This window comes from Enoplosus armatus, chromosome 12, assembly GCF_043641665.1.
Source record: "Enoplosus armatus isolate fEnoArm2 chromosome 12, fEnoArm2.hap1, whole genome shotgun sequence".
Lineage (NCBI taxonomy): Eukaryota > Metazoa > Chordata > Actinopteri > Centrarchiformes > Enoplosidae > Enoplosus > Enoplosus armatus.
The window spans coordinates 1,443,387-1,459,578 of record NC_092191.1 but is presented as its reverse complement, the minus strand read 5'-3'; the positions used below and the strand labels follow the sequence as shown (position 1 = coordinate 1,459,578).

Sequence of the window (16,192 nt, the reverse complement as noted above, 5' to 3'; positions counted from 1 at the left end):
TCACATTAATCCTCCCTCTGCGGCGTCTGAATGATTCCTCAGTAATCTGGAGTGAGGTGAGACGAGGATTCTGGGTAATTACACTGCCTCACTGTCGATGCACAAACGGAGACCATATTGCACTTTTACCTTCCAAACTGAGAAGTCTGAAAGAGTGAACATGAGTACAAACACACAGACGATATCTCATCTTCAACTCATCTGTGTGGAGTTCAGGTTTTACGTCTCGACAGTAAACATATGTTGACAACAGCTGATTATTATTGTTGAATCATTTCTGAAAACATCAGAATCTTTTTTTGTTGCATATTTAATTGGAATAATTGAATATTGTTCTTAGTCTTTCGTTAAGCATTGTGGTGTAAAAACTGACACCTTTCCGCTTTCTCAGGGAAACTGAATATTTGTACTTCACTGACGTGACAACATTCAGATAGTGTCTCGTGTACTTTAAGACTGGAACAAAACCGTAATCTACAGGATGGATCTAAATTAATCCGGACTGTCCTTAAAATAAATGAAATTTGTGTTTAACCCACAACTTTATATGTTTTCCAAGTTTGCTTTGTTTGTCAAAACCAAATTTAAAATAAAAAATATTATTTGCTATTAAAATTTGGAGTTACTTTTGAAACATTGCACAATGTTACAAAAGGATCCCATTATTGTCTAAGAAGTTCAGAGAATATTAGCAGGATTAATAAACCACTCATGAACCAGGCTGCTGACAGTTTGGAGATACAAGGTTTTCACCCCTCCACAAACTGTGTCGAGAAGTAACATGTTAAACTTGTATCGCCCTAAACTCTCAGATGTGTTGAAAACAAGGATTCACAAAGTGTTTTCAAACCGAAATGAATTAATGGAAAGCTGTTCGTTAATGGGACACTATTACCTGCAAATCAACATTACAATAATGGGAACTTCCCTTAATGGGAAAAGCTTTCATTAGCAGCTAACAGGCCTGTTCATTAGTTCATTATTGAGCATCATTGCACGCAGTTTAATTAGTGTACCTGTAAAAACCGGCCAACTGTTTTCATCTTCTCTGATTCTTTATGAAGGAAACCGTGTGGACATCCACCGGACATAATAACCAAAAGCTGAGATACATCAGGAAGTGTGACTGAATGTGAGTGAAACAGCACGGACCCATGCATTGGATGACGCATGTGACAGTAACGGTATGAAACCATGCGGCTGCTGACTGACTCAGTCTGAGGAACTTAATTCCCAGTCTTTATCTTTTATTGTCAAGGGCTTAATTAACACTTTGGTCTAGTTTTATTTTGAAAACACACAGCACTTCCTCAGTTAACTTCCCAAACGAGGCTGAGTTTTAGTGTCGAGAAAGAGATCATCTGTAGGAGTGTCTGTACTTTTCACACCACCTGAAGCAACGTGGAGCAAAGTCCAACCCTCGTCTTTGAGGTTCAACACATACAATACAGCTTCTGGTTGGTTGATGCACATCAACAAAGCCTCGAGTCTGGAGTCATTTCACACCGTCATGATGCAGAAGATCTCACCAGAGAAGAAGCAACCTGGAGGAAGAGCTTTAACTCTTCCTCGTTAGCCATCATTCTGACCCTCAACGCCTCTCTGTCTTTTGTTTTGTTGTCTTCTCAAAGCATGAACACGTGTTACTCTGCTGTCGCTTCATTTCCATCTTATCGCTGCACCCAGCAGCAGCGACTCAACCTGTGTTGCTGCAATGTTTGTTTGAAATAAAATAATGAGGAAGAACTGGACAGACACTTTAAAAAGGTTTTAAAATATAATAATAAAACTGTTTCGACCTCTTGTCTCGTTTCTTTCCACCACCTCCTCTTCCTCCCCTCCTCCTCCTCCTTCAGGTTGCTCCTTGTCTCCAGTGAGTTTTCTGCTTCAACAACCTCTAAGAGCTGCAGTGGACACAGCTGACACTGTAAGAACACCACAAAGAGGCTGCTTGGTCCACGTTTTTTAAGGCGTGCTCATTTGCTGGTGGGTAAGTGACGAGTATTCATTGTGTGTGTGTGTGTGTGTGTGTGGTTATCGAGAGGTAGGGATGAAATGGAGGTGAATGTTACGTTTAGAGTGTGTGGTAAATCAAAGGAGTGACGGAGGTGATGTAAAGCACTTCAACAGGCCGCAGGACCTGAATCTGAGATTATAATCCAGATCTAACAAATTCAAGATGTCCATTTAAGAAGCTGGATTCATCAATTATCAAAGCAGCTGTTGGTCAACTGATTGATTAATAGACTAATCGTTTCAGCTTGAGTTAGTTAAGCAGTATGTTTGATGCGGACTCTGGACAAACCACCAGCAGTGGAGGAAAGTTTGGAAGCTGTAGCGGGAGACATTCTGGTCCTGACACGTACGAGCGCTCTCCCGTGGTAATCAAGTAAAAATACTAATGAACATTTTCCCTTCCTCGTATAAAAACATGTGCAGGTGTTTTTGTTCATCAACATAAACTTCAGGTCTGCTGCTGAAATGTATTCTTGCAATTTCACAGACGATGAAACAAGCGAGAAAAAGTTCTGCTGCAAAGAACCAAAAGCTTCATTCTCAAGCCAAATCTAGTAAAAGCTAAAAGCCAAGCCGGCGTTGTTGCTCCAGTATTTGCATGATGTTTCTATGTAATCTGCTCTAGTTTCATTCCCTCTAACCACTGGCGGAGGAAACAATGAGGCACTTAATGGCCCGTTCATTTAGTTTGAGTCTTTCACGCCTCTAAAAGCCAGTGTTCATGATGCTGCTTCAGTGCTGCATTTATAAAGTGCTCTGAGGGGAAATCTGGTCCTTGAAACACTGATGAAACTGTGTTGGCTCACTGTGGTTCCACAAGATTTGTATGGATCACTTTGACCCAAACAACTTTATCAAAATCTCACACTTCTGTCTTTTTCGCTCCTTTGGATATAAATCCACATTTTCATGGACTCAAGTTAATGATTACCAGCAGAACTAACTGTGAAAAACAGGATACAGACCAGAATCTCTACCAGATGTTAAAAATCTGCCTGTGAGTCACTAACTTTCTGCACTTACACCCCCATGAACAGTTTTTTATATTCAGGACAACATCATTTTCAATTATTTAACACATGTAGAAAAGACTTCTCGAGCCCAATGGACCATGGAATAATTCATTTCCAGTAAAAACATCAAAATCACAAAATATTCATATATCATATTCTGCTTGCACTTAATTAGGATCACAGCTGAGATGTGTATTATTGGATTCCTACTGTTAGTAATAATTAGAAAGACTACATTGTACAAAGTGATTTTTATCTTGAGTTTTGTTTCCAAACGTAGCCGACAGATGAAACCTTTAAAAAGCGAGGAGGTTAAAGTGGGAGGCTAATTTATCAGCTACAGCCAGTATATTGGCATCAGCCATGCTACTGCAGATTCCCATCATTTTTAGATCCAGAGGCCTGGTTCAAGCTAAAAATGCAGCAAATGAATAATAGTGTGAAGTCAAAACCACAAGGACCTACATTAATAATCAAACCACAGAGGTCAGTTTGAAGCCTTTAGAAAATCATTAGCACCGAAAATTTGAATTTGAGTCTTTGAGAATTACACAGGGCGTAACGCTCGCTGTTAGTGGTGTTTGTGTTCCAGCGTGGAGGCAGAATTACCTCAAGCCTTTAGTGAGTTCTCCCTCCCAGCCGGCAGGGGAAATAACACATAATATTAACTGACAGTCGGTTTTAGTTTTCCAGCTTGAGTAGGCTGGTAAAATAGTGACACTGCTGCTGAAACAACCGCTCGCTTCTCCAACGATAATCTGTCTGGTGAAATACTGACAATGGCTGCTGAAGTTTAGAAATAACCAACCGCTTTGGATTCCCACAGAACCGCAGACTTCAGGAGCCGCTGGAGCCGCTTCCTCCTCCTCCTGACTGGATGCAACAACTCGTCTCTGCTCGCGTGGTTTGAGGCTCCGACGTCAGCTTCCACCTTCACGGCCGGCTCGTGTTCGCTTCAAGCTTCGTAGCTAAGCCTCTGGAGTGGGAGCTTAGCTTCAGGCTACGTAGCTTCAAGCTTCACAGCTAGCCTCTGATGTTAGCTTCAGTGCTGACGTGGCAAGCTAGCATTTACCTCTGAAGTTCATGGCAGACGAGCACAAGCTTCAACTTTCAATTTATTCGTTTGAAGAAAGATGGCATTAGCGTCGAGGTTAACTAGTGTTAGCTTCTCAAAGCCGGGCTGGTGTTTTTGTCCATCTCTTTAATTCCATCCTTCATCAGAGCAGAAAACACCTGAGAGGAAACAGAGAAACATCATTGTGCAATCATTACTTTTCATTTTAAACAGTGTTGTGAGTCATCGGACGAGCCGGAAACACGTTCACTAACACTCCCCTGAACTCTGAGCGGGACACGTACCTGAGCCCAGCGGCGGTTTCTGCTGACCATGTGTGTGTTGGCCATGGCGGTGAAGAGCGTGTGTGACTGCAGGTCCTCCGGCAGGCGGGTCAGGAACTGAGCGATGTGGATGAAGTCCATCTGGAGCAGGACGTCCTCGAACAGACGCAGGATACCCAGCCCCGTCCTAAACAAGCTCTCCTCCCCGTCCCGACAGAAGACGTCCCACACCCGGCACGCCACGTCCAGAGGGAGGGACTTACTGTACAGAGTGAAGATCCTGCACAGACAGACAAAACCATGCTTTTACTTTGACTTTAAGTTTTTTTTGAGTGTAAAATCATTAAGTGTCACAGAGAGAGAAGATAATGACAACAACAGGAAAAGGTGGCAACAATTATACAATCCAATTACAGGAGGATATGAAGGTGGTGGAGTTCAGCTCATCTGGTCGTTCAGGTGTTTGCTAGCTGCTCTTTACTGCTGCCAACTTGGGAACGAGGGCCAAAACTACTCAAATAAGACCTCCTTTATCCTTAAACTGTGCCTCATATACAGAGCTTCACATGCTGCATGTGTGGTCATTGTAGTTCACTAACAATCGTTTACCGCTCAGAAAGGAGAAGCTCCAGTTTCAAAAGGACTTTTCCTTTAAGAGTTGAATAACTCACCAGTCGATCAGATAGAGGTCAGGGGTCAGGTTGTTGGTTTGGAAGTGGCTGAAGAGACGAGGCAGATTCTCCTCAAAGAAAACCTCAAAGGCTGCGAAATACTTCAACATCTGACAGACAGAGAGAGAGTGGAGAGGAGAGGAAGGAGGGGGTCAGAAGTAAACACACCGAGTAACATGAACGACAGGTGTGTGTGTGTGTGTGTGTGTGTGTGTGTGTACCAGCTCATGGTCGACTCTGAAGAAGGCCATCTGACAGGGTTTATTGAGCAGGTTGGCGAAGGTGATGAAGGCTTCGGCCTCCTCCAGGTTGAGGATCAGCACAGCAGCGATGAAGGACATGCCCTGGACCTGAAACACCACAAAACACAGACTGCAGATCAGCATGAGAGACGGACTGTGTGTGTGTGTATTAATGTGTTTTTGTAACTTTCATTACTTTTCATTAATTTCGTCAATTTGTCTTAACGTTAATTTCTTCCTCACTGCATTTTTCTGAGAGAATAGCTTAATAATTAATTAATTACAGGCCAAGTGGGTTCAAACACATACGAAAGTTGCTGATATTTTGACTATTTTTCTTCTTTTCTCTTCTTGTATGACTGCTTGTGTTGAGACATTTAACATTTGAGAGTTTTGACTTCTTTTGTTAAATGATTTTAACGCTAATAAAACTATAAAATGTATGCACTGGCTACGTTGCCAGTTTCAAGTCTCTGCGAGTTGATAGTTGATAACATGCTAAATGTCACAATGTGAGGAGACAACCACTTCAAACTCAGCATGATAACATCAAATACAGCGCTGAAATTCTGTCTGTAAACAACTAAATATCAACTGTTATCGCTTTGAGGGTACAAGTAAACTCACGTAGCCGATGTCAGGTCTGTAACAGGTGTAAGCCCCCAGTACACTGTGGAGGAGGTCGTGGTAGGGACCACCCTGCAGACAGAGAGAGGGAGAGTTAAGATTAATAGATAGCCCCTAACCAACATAACTACATGTCTACCCCCAACCCTAATTCCTTTAAGACCAGGTCTGTCTGCTGTCTGTTAGTGCCAGTGAAGTTAAATATAACTGGTCCTCACAGTGATAGAAATACAGGAGCACACACACACACACACACTCTCTTTCCTGTTTCTGTTACCTTCTGGAAGATGAAGAGAGAGGGGAAGGTTCTGGAAATGTCCAGTTTGATGAGGTCCAGACTGGACTCTCTGTCAGCCAGAGACGCCCCCTCTAACAGCAAACACACAGGAGGAGGATTTCACCGTGTTGTTTCACTTTACATGGTCGTTTGTGTTTTTATACTTGTATTTCATGCTACTTTTTCAGTCGGCTATGAGACAGTGGAGGCTCATTCCAGACCTGAGTATTCTCGTCTAAAAGGTTTGAATGTAACAGTGACTTGTTGGACTGGTGTCGTACCACTCTCGCTGTCGTTGACTGAACTGGTTTCGCTGTAACTCCTCCACTTCTCTTTGGCTCTGGACAGGAAGATCTCATACAGCTCTGCACAAAGACAAAAACTCATGATGAATATCCGGTTTTAACTTTGGAAATGGTAATTGTGCCCGGCTGTTATACACCTCAGAGGTATTCAGTATATAACATTTGGATTCCTTAGTGATAATTGTATTATCACAATCGCAAACATACATATTTCAATCTTGTTCGTAGATACATTCGGTCGGTTTGGGTCTGAACACGGGATTTGCTGACAGCAAGAACAATGCAGAGCCACCGCAAATGTATTTAATGTGTGTGTGTGTGTGTGTGTATTAGTTTGTACCTGGTGTGATGTTGAGCTCGTTGCCGATGGCGAGGCTCCAAACTCTTCCTCTGACGCTGGGAGGAAGTCCCTGCCACCAAAGCTCCCTGACCCGCCTTGTTCCCTTCCTATACACACACATGTACACACAATGAGCTAAATAAACGTGCCGCACACACACACACACACACACACAGAGCTGTGGAGACGTACATGGTGTCCCAGTGCGGCAGGATCTCGTTGTTCCAGATGACCATGGCGTTGGAGATGCTGTCCTCCTGTCTGTGTCTCTCCTTCATCTGACGCTTCTTCCTCTGGGCTTCCTTCATCTCTGAGGGAGAGAGAGAGAGACAGAGATTGAGAGTTTGGTCTTCCTGTTGATTAACTTTGTCCCTGCTGGCCACTGTACATCTGCCTGAACCAATCAAATCAAAGCAGAACAACGGCTCTGCATCAAACAAAGTGTGACAAATGTTTCCACCAGTAAAAACTACTGGGCAGCCGAGGTAAAGAGGTCATTTCAGACACTGGTTACAACTGGCTCTTGAGATGTGTGTGTGTGTGTGTGTGTGTGTGTGTGTGTGTGTGTGTGTGTGTGTGTGTGTGTGTGTGTGTGTGTGTGTGTGTGTACCTCTCCTCTTGGCTCCTGCCACCATCTCCTCGTACTCCATTTTGTGTCTCTGAGTTTCCTCCATAGATTTGGCAGGTAGGTTCCTGAATGACAGAGAATCAGGCAGACAGACAGACAGACAGACAGACAGACAGACAGACAGACAGTTAGACTTTGCACTTCCTGTCAGGTGTCGGAAATCGCACCCTAACATAGGAATGATGGAGAGAGGGCGTGAAACAGAAGGACCCAGGACGTCAAGGTACAGCTAAGAGGAACAACACGCGAGCTCACATATATAATGAACTGTAGAAAACACATTTAACACTAAAATATTTAATCATGTTAATTCGCCCTAAAATGATACTGGACAATATTAAATGTAGTGGAAGAGGTTACGTTGATTTACATTTGTGATAGACATTTGGGGGCTGCTTGTGAACCTGTTTTATTGTAGTCAGGGTGTAAAAGTATATGACACAGTCTTATAGACATTCATGGGACACAGTGGGATACGAATAATAATAATAATAGCGAGATACATATTTATTTAGATTTGTTTGCATCCCAATTACAAACATATCAGTTCAGGTAGTTAGAAAGTATCAAGTATCGATGAAAACTATATGAAACCACTTTAAGTCCCATTTTCTCGGACTGGACCAGTGAAATAAAATCACTCCACGTGTCTGACTGGTACTCACGCTGGCCGGTCCTCCAGGATGAGAGCTGTGGTGGAAAGAGGCTCAAACTCCAGGTTCTTCCTCCTCGCTGCAGCCAGGCGAAGCTGAGGACACGAGGACGCATCCAAGTCCTGCTCCTGCTCCTGCTCCTCCTCCTGCTGAGACTGAACAAAGACGGAGGCTGAAACCCTGCTCCTCTCGTCGCCACGTTACGTTCAACCAGCTTCTGTAACTCTCTCTTGGAGGGTTTCCTTCATCTGTCGTCATGAAAAGCTCAAACATCAGACCTTCCTGATGCTTTCTGTCTAGATTCTACGATAAAGTTAGCTACGATAACAGCTCATTTTAACAAATATATATATATATTTTTAAAAACTATTTACCAAAAGGTCCATTATTTGTGTCATAGGATCTTCCCCAGCAGATAGATTTTACACAGTTGTCATGGCTTTCTAGATGTTCAAATTTCCATATTTACTTTCTATCTTCTTCCAGAACAGCTACTAAATGGAGCTGGTGGTGAGATTTATTTCGTTTCCAAGGTCAAGAATGAACTGTAAAATCAGAAGAAGGACCAGAACTCTTTAAAGAGGTCTTTTTAACATGTACAGCTCCAAGACAACTGCTGAGGGGGGGCCGTGTGATGCCAAGCTACTAACATTGAAATAAGATTTTGTCACGAGCTGTTCAGAACTCAAGAGGGAACTGAGACAGATCTTTGACACAAAATGATGTGATGTAAATGTTAAGACGTTGTACCAAACAGCTATACAACAGGCCTACACACACACACACACACACACACACACACACACACACACACACACACACACACACACACACAGAGCAATTGTTCATCAGCTTCAGCACAGAGAAAAGACGTTGGTTAGTTGGAGGAAAGGCTCCACAGAAAGAATCACTGAGTCTGAATAAATCGCCATCTGTGGGTGACTGTGTGTGTGTGTGTGTGTGTGTGTGTGTGTGTGTGTGTGTGTGTGTGTTTGTGCATTCACACTTCCATCAAACCATCAAAGCTACCAATCCTGTATGTGGTGTAAACTTTGTTTCTGGTTACATGTGACCTGCTTATTGGGCGTACTTATAAATGTGAGGTCTAACGGTCGAAGCAGTTAAGTGTGTGTGTGTGTGTGTGTGTGTGTGTGTGTGTGTGTGTGTGTGTGTGTGTGTGTGTGTGTGTGTGTGAAGCCTGCACAATAAACAGTTCATTCACAGGAGCAGGGCAGCTGTGGGTCAACAAGACAACAAGCCTTTTATACACTGATTTCTGAGCATCACCAGCAGAGGGAGACAGAGTTCCCTCTCTGACTCTGAAGCTATAGAATTCAACTGGTGCAGCTGTTCAGTGATCAGTTCCACTATGAAGTGAAAGTCATATGTATATAAAAATCATGTGACTGATCCAGTGATGTCCCAGTAAACAAAGCTGCTCTGTATCATGTGTGTGTCAGTGAAAATATTGGAAAGATTTCACTGATCAACAAGGTCTGGCTCACAGTCGGCATTCCAGATCATCCCAAAGGTGTTGGATGGGGTTGAGGTCGGGACTCTGTGCAGGCCAGTCAAGTTCCTCCACACCAAACTGGGAAAACCATGTCTTTATGGACCTGGCTTTGTGCAGGGGGACAACTAAGGGGCTTAGACCAAACTATGAAAAACAGCCACAGTCTAAAAAGGTCATGTAGCGTCCCATTATGTTGTCGTGGGTCTCAACATGTCTACTACCTGAGTGGATCCAAGCAGGCGTCTCACACTCTATGTTTGGGTCTATTCAGGTCGACCACACTTTGGATTATAACTAATTATCTTTTTTTATTCATGCACCTTGGTTTGGACAGGTTTTCCACAGGTGTAAAAACCCCTCCCCCAAACCAAAATGACACAACAACCATTTATCAGTTATAGAGTGTCTTACATTTAGAACAGGATACATGGATGCTGATAACGAAGATTACTACACATGAGCAGGATTATTTTTGGGGCAGTAATCCCTGGTTGTCCCTTTTAGCAGATGAGCTAATTGCTGCGTTGCTGCACAAACTGAATTCAAAGGAAACCGTTTGAATGAAGGCAATGCTGCTGCTCCTCCTCCTCCTCCTCCTCCTCCTCCTCCTCCTCCGTCTTCTTCTCCATAGTTTTGTGTCTGACGTGTCAACCAACTGAAGCCAAACCACATCTGGCCGGCTCCTCCCCTGATGAATCATCCGACTCCAGCTGCCATCATGTGAGCAGAGCGAGCTGTTAGCAACGTTAGCTCCCAGTCTGTCTCCTCTGCCTTCACACTGCACTGTAAGGTCACAGTACCACCCAGGAACTGGAATAGGGATGGGGTACTTCAGCAAGATGGGACTGTGCCAAGGCCTCCAGCTGAGGGATGACTGAACATTTGTTCAGTGTGTGTGACACAGCTGCTTCCTGACACTTCTCAGTGTTTGTCTGATGTGAAAATCAAACCTCATCTAATTAAATTCAATCAGAGAGAAGGAAGCCACTGCTGCACTGTGTGTGTGTGTGTGTGTGTGTGTGTGTGTGTGTGTGTCCAGGATACCACCTGCTCTAGATGACAGGAGAGGAACAGCTGTGTGTTTTAGTGTGTATGTGTGTCATTGCTGGCAGGGCCTTATACAACGCATCAAGTGGGGGATAGAGGGATGAATTGTGTGTGTGTGTGTGTGTGTGTGTGTGTAATCGGCATCCTCAGCTGCAGGCTGTGTGTGCAAGTTGCCTAGCGACCATATACACTCACACATACACACAGTAAATCCATTTTACAGTCCCATTCCAGCCATCGTGTTGTGTGTAAACAGACGCAGGCTAACAGCATTAGCCTCTGCAGCACCAAGCTAGCAAACACACATCATTAGCGCCAACCAATCAAACACCTCACAGGGTTGATGATACGCTGCACTTCGCTGTGTTTGACTGAACAGCGAGGAGTTCACAGAAACACAATGCAGCACCTGGACTTTATATCCATCTATTTATTAAAAACCTTACTGACATGTAAATGCCACGCATACTCAACATGTTCTTAGATGTTATTTATTCTAGGGCTGCAACCGACGGTCCAAAACACACCGTTATTCAGATATAAAACTAGAGACAAGCAGCACATGTTCACATTAGAGAAGCTGGAACCAGAGAATGTTTGACATTTGTGCTCGAAAGACGTCTTGAACGATGTAAACGATGTTTACATGGACACGGGAACACTTTACGTCCACTGCAATAACATGGCTCCTCCCTGATTCGGCACACTGCTTGCTTCTACATCTACTGCACAATAATATGTATAATCATACGCAGGCTTGACCATGTTAGCATTATCATGTTGCTATCATCTGTGTGGTGGTAATGACGAGTACTGATGATCCTTTTCTGTCAGGAGGAGAGCCTCTGGTTTTTAAAGAACTGTTCCCTGCAGTATATTTCCTCCTACGTGTTCCTCAACATATGAAGTCTCTTGGATAACCTAACAATACCACAGGTTTCAAATATGACCATCAGTTTGTATAATTTCAATTTTGTTTCTTACTTCTGGCTAAATACTACGACACCCATGAGCCTCAGCCACCATTGCTAAGGAGAACAAGCCAATCAGAGGTGTGAATCAGAGCTGTAGAAAATCCAGAATGCATTGTCAGCTGGGAACAAAACAAGGTGCGAACCAGAACCAACTCCATTCAGACTTTTATCAACTGTTAAAACTGGACAAGACGATGGTGGTGGTGAGAGTGTGTGTGTGTGTGTGTGTGTGTGTGTGTGTGTGTGTGTGTGTGTGTGTGTGTGTGTGTGTCAAGAGCCAACCTGCTCTGTGGACTCTGTGAAGGCGGGGTCTTTAGTTGGATCGCCCTCTCTGGCTGCTGTCTTGCCAAACAGTCGCCACCCTGTTGCATTATGGGACAGCGCCTTGGGCTCTTTGGATCTCCTAGAAAACAGGCTCCTGAAAGAGAGACAGAAAAAAATGGGTTTAATTATTATTACTGCTTATCTGCTCATACTGATACTAAAGTTTATAAATCTCACAGCATTTCATCTTACTCTACTCATGACTAACATATCTTTCTTTTTAATGTTCCTGGAATATATACATATAACATATTTCCATTAAAGCTTCACTGGACCAAATGTTTATGTAAAGATCTAATCAGCCTTAAATCACAAAGCATGTTGTCCTTGTTTGTCCAAATGTAATTCTGGTGTGGACGATATGATCGCTGCGAACAGGAAGACACACATCGAAACATAAAAGCAAAAATCCAAACGTGCCTCTTCAACAGCAGCGAGTGGAAAACTTTCATCCAGGAAACTTTCCACACGCTGCAGGCCGGACTGCGTGACAACAGAGCAAAGCCCCAGAAAAGGTAAGGAGGACGTTTCTGTCAAAAAACAATGACATGAACAACAAGTTTTCGAGGAACTACTTATAAAGTCGACCCAACTACATACTGTAAGTACTATATCCTTTTCTAAAACTAAAACGATGTGCACTATCTCAGAACAGTGTCTGTATTTCCCTTGAAACTCCCAGACAATTATTAAAAAATGAGGGCTCTGTAAAATAAATAATTACAGGCCTTTAGAATAAGACTGTTTCACTCTTGTAATTAACTTCTGTTTCTTGCTCAGTCAGACATTCTTACAATTTTCCTTTCTGTCATTTTCAAAAATTGAGAATATTTTCATTATCAGAGCTATTTGTTTTTATTCCACGGGCCTCTGAAATGAAAAGCCGCTGTGGTCAGACATAATTCAGTTCCTCAAACAACTGAAGGAGGAAATGCAGTTATAAACAGTGAAGACGTAATGCGGTGAATTAATCCTCCTCATCATTCTGACCACAGACGTGCAGCTGCAGCAGATTTAGAAAAAAAAGAAGCTGCTGCATCAACAGTTTTACGTTCGTTTCAGTGGAAGAGTCTGCTGGTCAGCTGGAGGGAAGAGAAAGAGGGAAGACGGGAGAGGAACTGCAGGAATTATGAAAGTGCTGAAGTGTGTGTGTGTGTGTGTGTGTGTGTGTGCGTCTTCATATCACAGCAAGTGTTTAGGAAAGCCTTTTCACGTATGACTGTGATAAATCATTTTATTTGATTGTTTTTCGCTTTAAAAGCTTTTATTTGTCGTGTTATAAAATACATCAAAACAGCTCTTTATCTTACAGTCTCCTCTTCCTGCATGACTTTGTTTAAATGAAAAGAAATGATGCGGGCCACTTTTAGGTTTGTGCAATCATTAAATGCTTGGCACGATACGAACACTGAAACTAAAATTGTTTAAAAGAAGGAGCCTTTTCAGGAAAATGTGTTCTCCCTTGAGGAAGAATGATATTCCAGTGTACGGACTAAGTTTGATAAGGAGCACCATGATCCATGCTCCCATGCATGAATTCACTGTTTCAGCAGCAGTGTGGACTAGAACTGAAATGATTAGTTGGTTGAGCACTTATTCAATCAACAGCAAATTAATCATCATCATTTTGACACCCGACTAATCATTTGTACTGCTTGCGGCTTCTCAAATGTGAACATTTGCTGGTCTTCTTCTATGATCGTGCAGTGAACCGCTTTATATTGTGACTGCATCTTCACTATTTTCTGACATTTTATAGACTAAAAGATTCACTGATTCATCGAGAAAATAATCAGCAGATTAATCGATAATGACAGAATAACACTGGTAGAGCTCCAAGCACCAAACGTCATCAAGTATACCTGTCTAACAAGTAATAATCTAATACAGTATTATCTGCTATAACAAGAATAGTTACAGTGAGAGACGGTGTACTGCTTTAAATTATAAAACTGGACATAAACTGATAAGTTGCGACAGACATTCTCGTAGTTGTAGAGCAACAAGTGAAACAACACACCACAAACAGAAAAGAGGAAGTCACTCTCTGAACTTTGTGCCCATTTTGTCTGGAAGGAACCTACTCCAGCATCAGCTCCTGGGCTTCAGCCTCGACAAACCAGACAAATGTGGATCCTATATCCAGCTGAAATGTTCAAATACAGTAAACTGTTGTATCTGCCTTTTGGGAAGAAGTGAAAGAGCTGCTGGCAGCGTTGCTAGCTCCGATACAGCAGGTTCAGCTCTCACTATTCAAACTCCAGCACGAGAAAGATAAAATACAACGTTTTGTTGCTTTGTGTCGTCGACATCAAGCTCCTCAGATCAGAAGCTGCTTTAATCTCCCGGCGGTGTCAGACACCTGCAGCAGGAACCTGTGGCTGCACATTTAAAAGACATTACAGCCCGGCTTGTTTTGCGGCAATGCAACAGATACAGTGTGTGTGTCGGGGGGTGGGGGAAGTATTTGTGATAGGGTCTAACCTAATTACCAAAGAGCACTGGAAAGGATGTTTGTGTGTAAATAATTAACCACGGAGGTGATCAGAGCTGATTTAATTAAGTGTGTGTATGTTAATGGAAATGAACAAAAGGAAATGGGGGGGGGGCAAACCAGAACAGGCTGGTGCTTTGGTTTGGTCCTGTGAGGTCAACACAAGACCATTTCAGTGTTATTCTGCTGCTAATTTAACAGCTGTATTCAACTGTGGCTGCTTAGAAACAGACTGATGAGTTTACGGATGCATAAATCCAACCATGTAACCTTGAGGCACAGAATGCTATTGAAAAGTTGAACGTTTTAGGCTGACAGTTGTAGTTTTGCTGATTGTGTTTGTTGTGAGTGGATTTGCTGACCCTCCCTGACCTGCCCTCAGCTCTGTGAACCAAACAGCCAGCGTGGAGGTTTTCCAGCAGGGCTGTTTTCTCCTCGCCGTTTCTCTCCGTCTGTCTGGATTTCCTCTGAGACGCCGTGACATTCAGGCCAGCTGCTGAGGCCCGCGTCCAAACCAAAACCAGGCCTGACGCAGACGGAGATTTAACAAACAGAAGTTTTCCTACACCTGCCAGTTACACAAGATTTTACTGCAAAAAAAAAAGACCCCTCTGGCGTCTCTTGGAATTCTTTCTACTCAGCCTCTTTCTCTTCCACGTGCATCTTTTACAGGAATGTTGTCAGGGGGGCCGTTCCTCTCACTTTACTATGTAGTACTTGTAATGTTGGTGATCACATGTTTACACTGTTTTCCCACATTTGAACTCAGTCGCAGTCACACTGGATGAAGACATCGACCGAAGTGAACGGCATTTAGTGCAGTTAGTTATTTAGCAAGAAACTGAAGCCTCCCCTCGAACACAACACACACAAAATACAAGACAGGACCTCACAGGAAGCCACAAAAGGACAATTCTGATGCAGGCTACATTTTAAATAAATAAAATGGAATAATTTGAATTGAATGTTCTTTGTTTCAGCGGTCAAACACAGTATCTATCAATAAGACTGAAACACAATTTAGTTTGACGTCAGTATTCATTCATTTTCTCGACCCAACAGTCAAGTTTAATGCTGGAAGTCACTTTCACTGCAGGTTTGAGGCAAAGACTGGCATGTAAAGTGCGAATGTTGTTTATTTCAGGACATCTTGTCCGACACTGTTGTGCTTTTGGTCGGGATGTAGCAGAGATGAGTCCTGCTGAACTCTCCCTCCTGCAGTTTCTAAGGTTTGAACAAACAGCCCCTCAGCTATCAGCCGGCCTGTCTGCCTCCAGGCTGCCGCCTTGATCTCCTCCCCGACCTGCTCGGCTCTCCTCTGATTTCTGAAAAGAATCCATGTGCTTCCTGGTGTCAGTCTGAGCACCAGAGACACTCTACCACACCCAAACCTGGGTTCTGGTCCGCTATGAGCCAGAAACAGTTTCTATGTGTTCCGCTCAATTAAATACTGTGTTTGTTTTGTTCACATTTTGGACGTTGTGCATTATGAGTTAATGACTGCAGCTGATTTTCTGATAATCCACTATTTGGGGGAAAAAATACTTCTTCACTGTATACTCCTGTCTGTTCACAGTGTGGTTGTTCAGACACGATCTGAAACAGAAAGTGTGATTGTGACATGCCTGAAATATCATTTTTTCAGGAACTGAGACGATATAATCAGAATCAGAATCAGAAACTGTTTATTTCTTTATCACACAGTCACAGCATCTCTGCTGCATCATGGC

At 43.0% G+C, this 16,192-nt stretch overlaps 1 protein-coding gene across 1 annotated transcript; it reads right to left on the bottom strand.

Annotated features, from left to right (window-relative positions):
• Positions 1-4,150: 4,150 nt before the first annotated feature.
• Positions 4,151-11,990, bottom strand: LOC139294126 (TBC1 domain family member 12-like). Its single transcript, XM_070915932.1, has 12 exons — positions 11,927-11,990; positions 8,123-8,265; positions 7,440-7,522; positions 7,018-7,139; positions 6,830-6,932; positions 6,466-6,549; positions 6,185-6,276; positions 5,908-5,979; positions 5,260-5,388; positions 5,039-5,148; positions 4,389-4,647; positions 4,151-4,262 (listed from the first exon to the last, which is right to left on the bottom strand). Exons 3-12 carry the CDS (start codon positions 7,501-7,503, stop codon positions 4,191-4,193), a joined length of 1,107 nt encoding a protein of 368 aa, XP_070772033.1. The 5' UTR covers positions 7,504-7,522; positions 8,123-8,265; positions 11,927-11,990; the 3' UTR covers positions 4,151-4,190.
• Between the last annotated feature and the right edge of the window lie 4,202 nt (positions 11,991-16,192).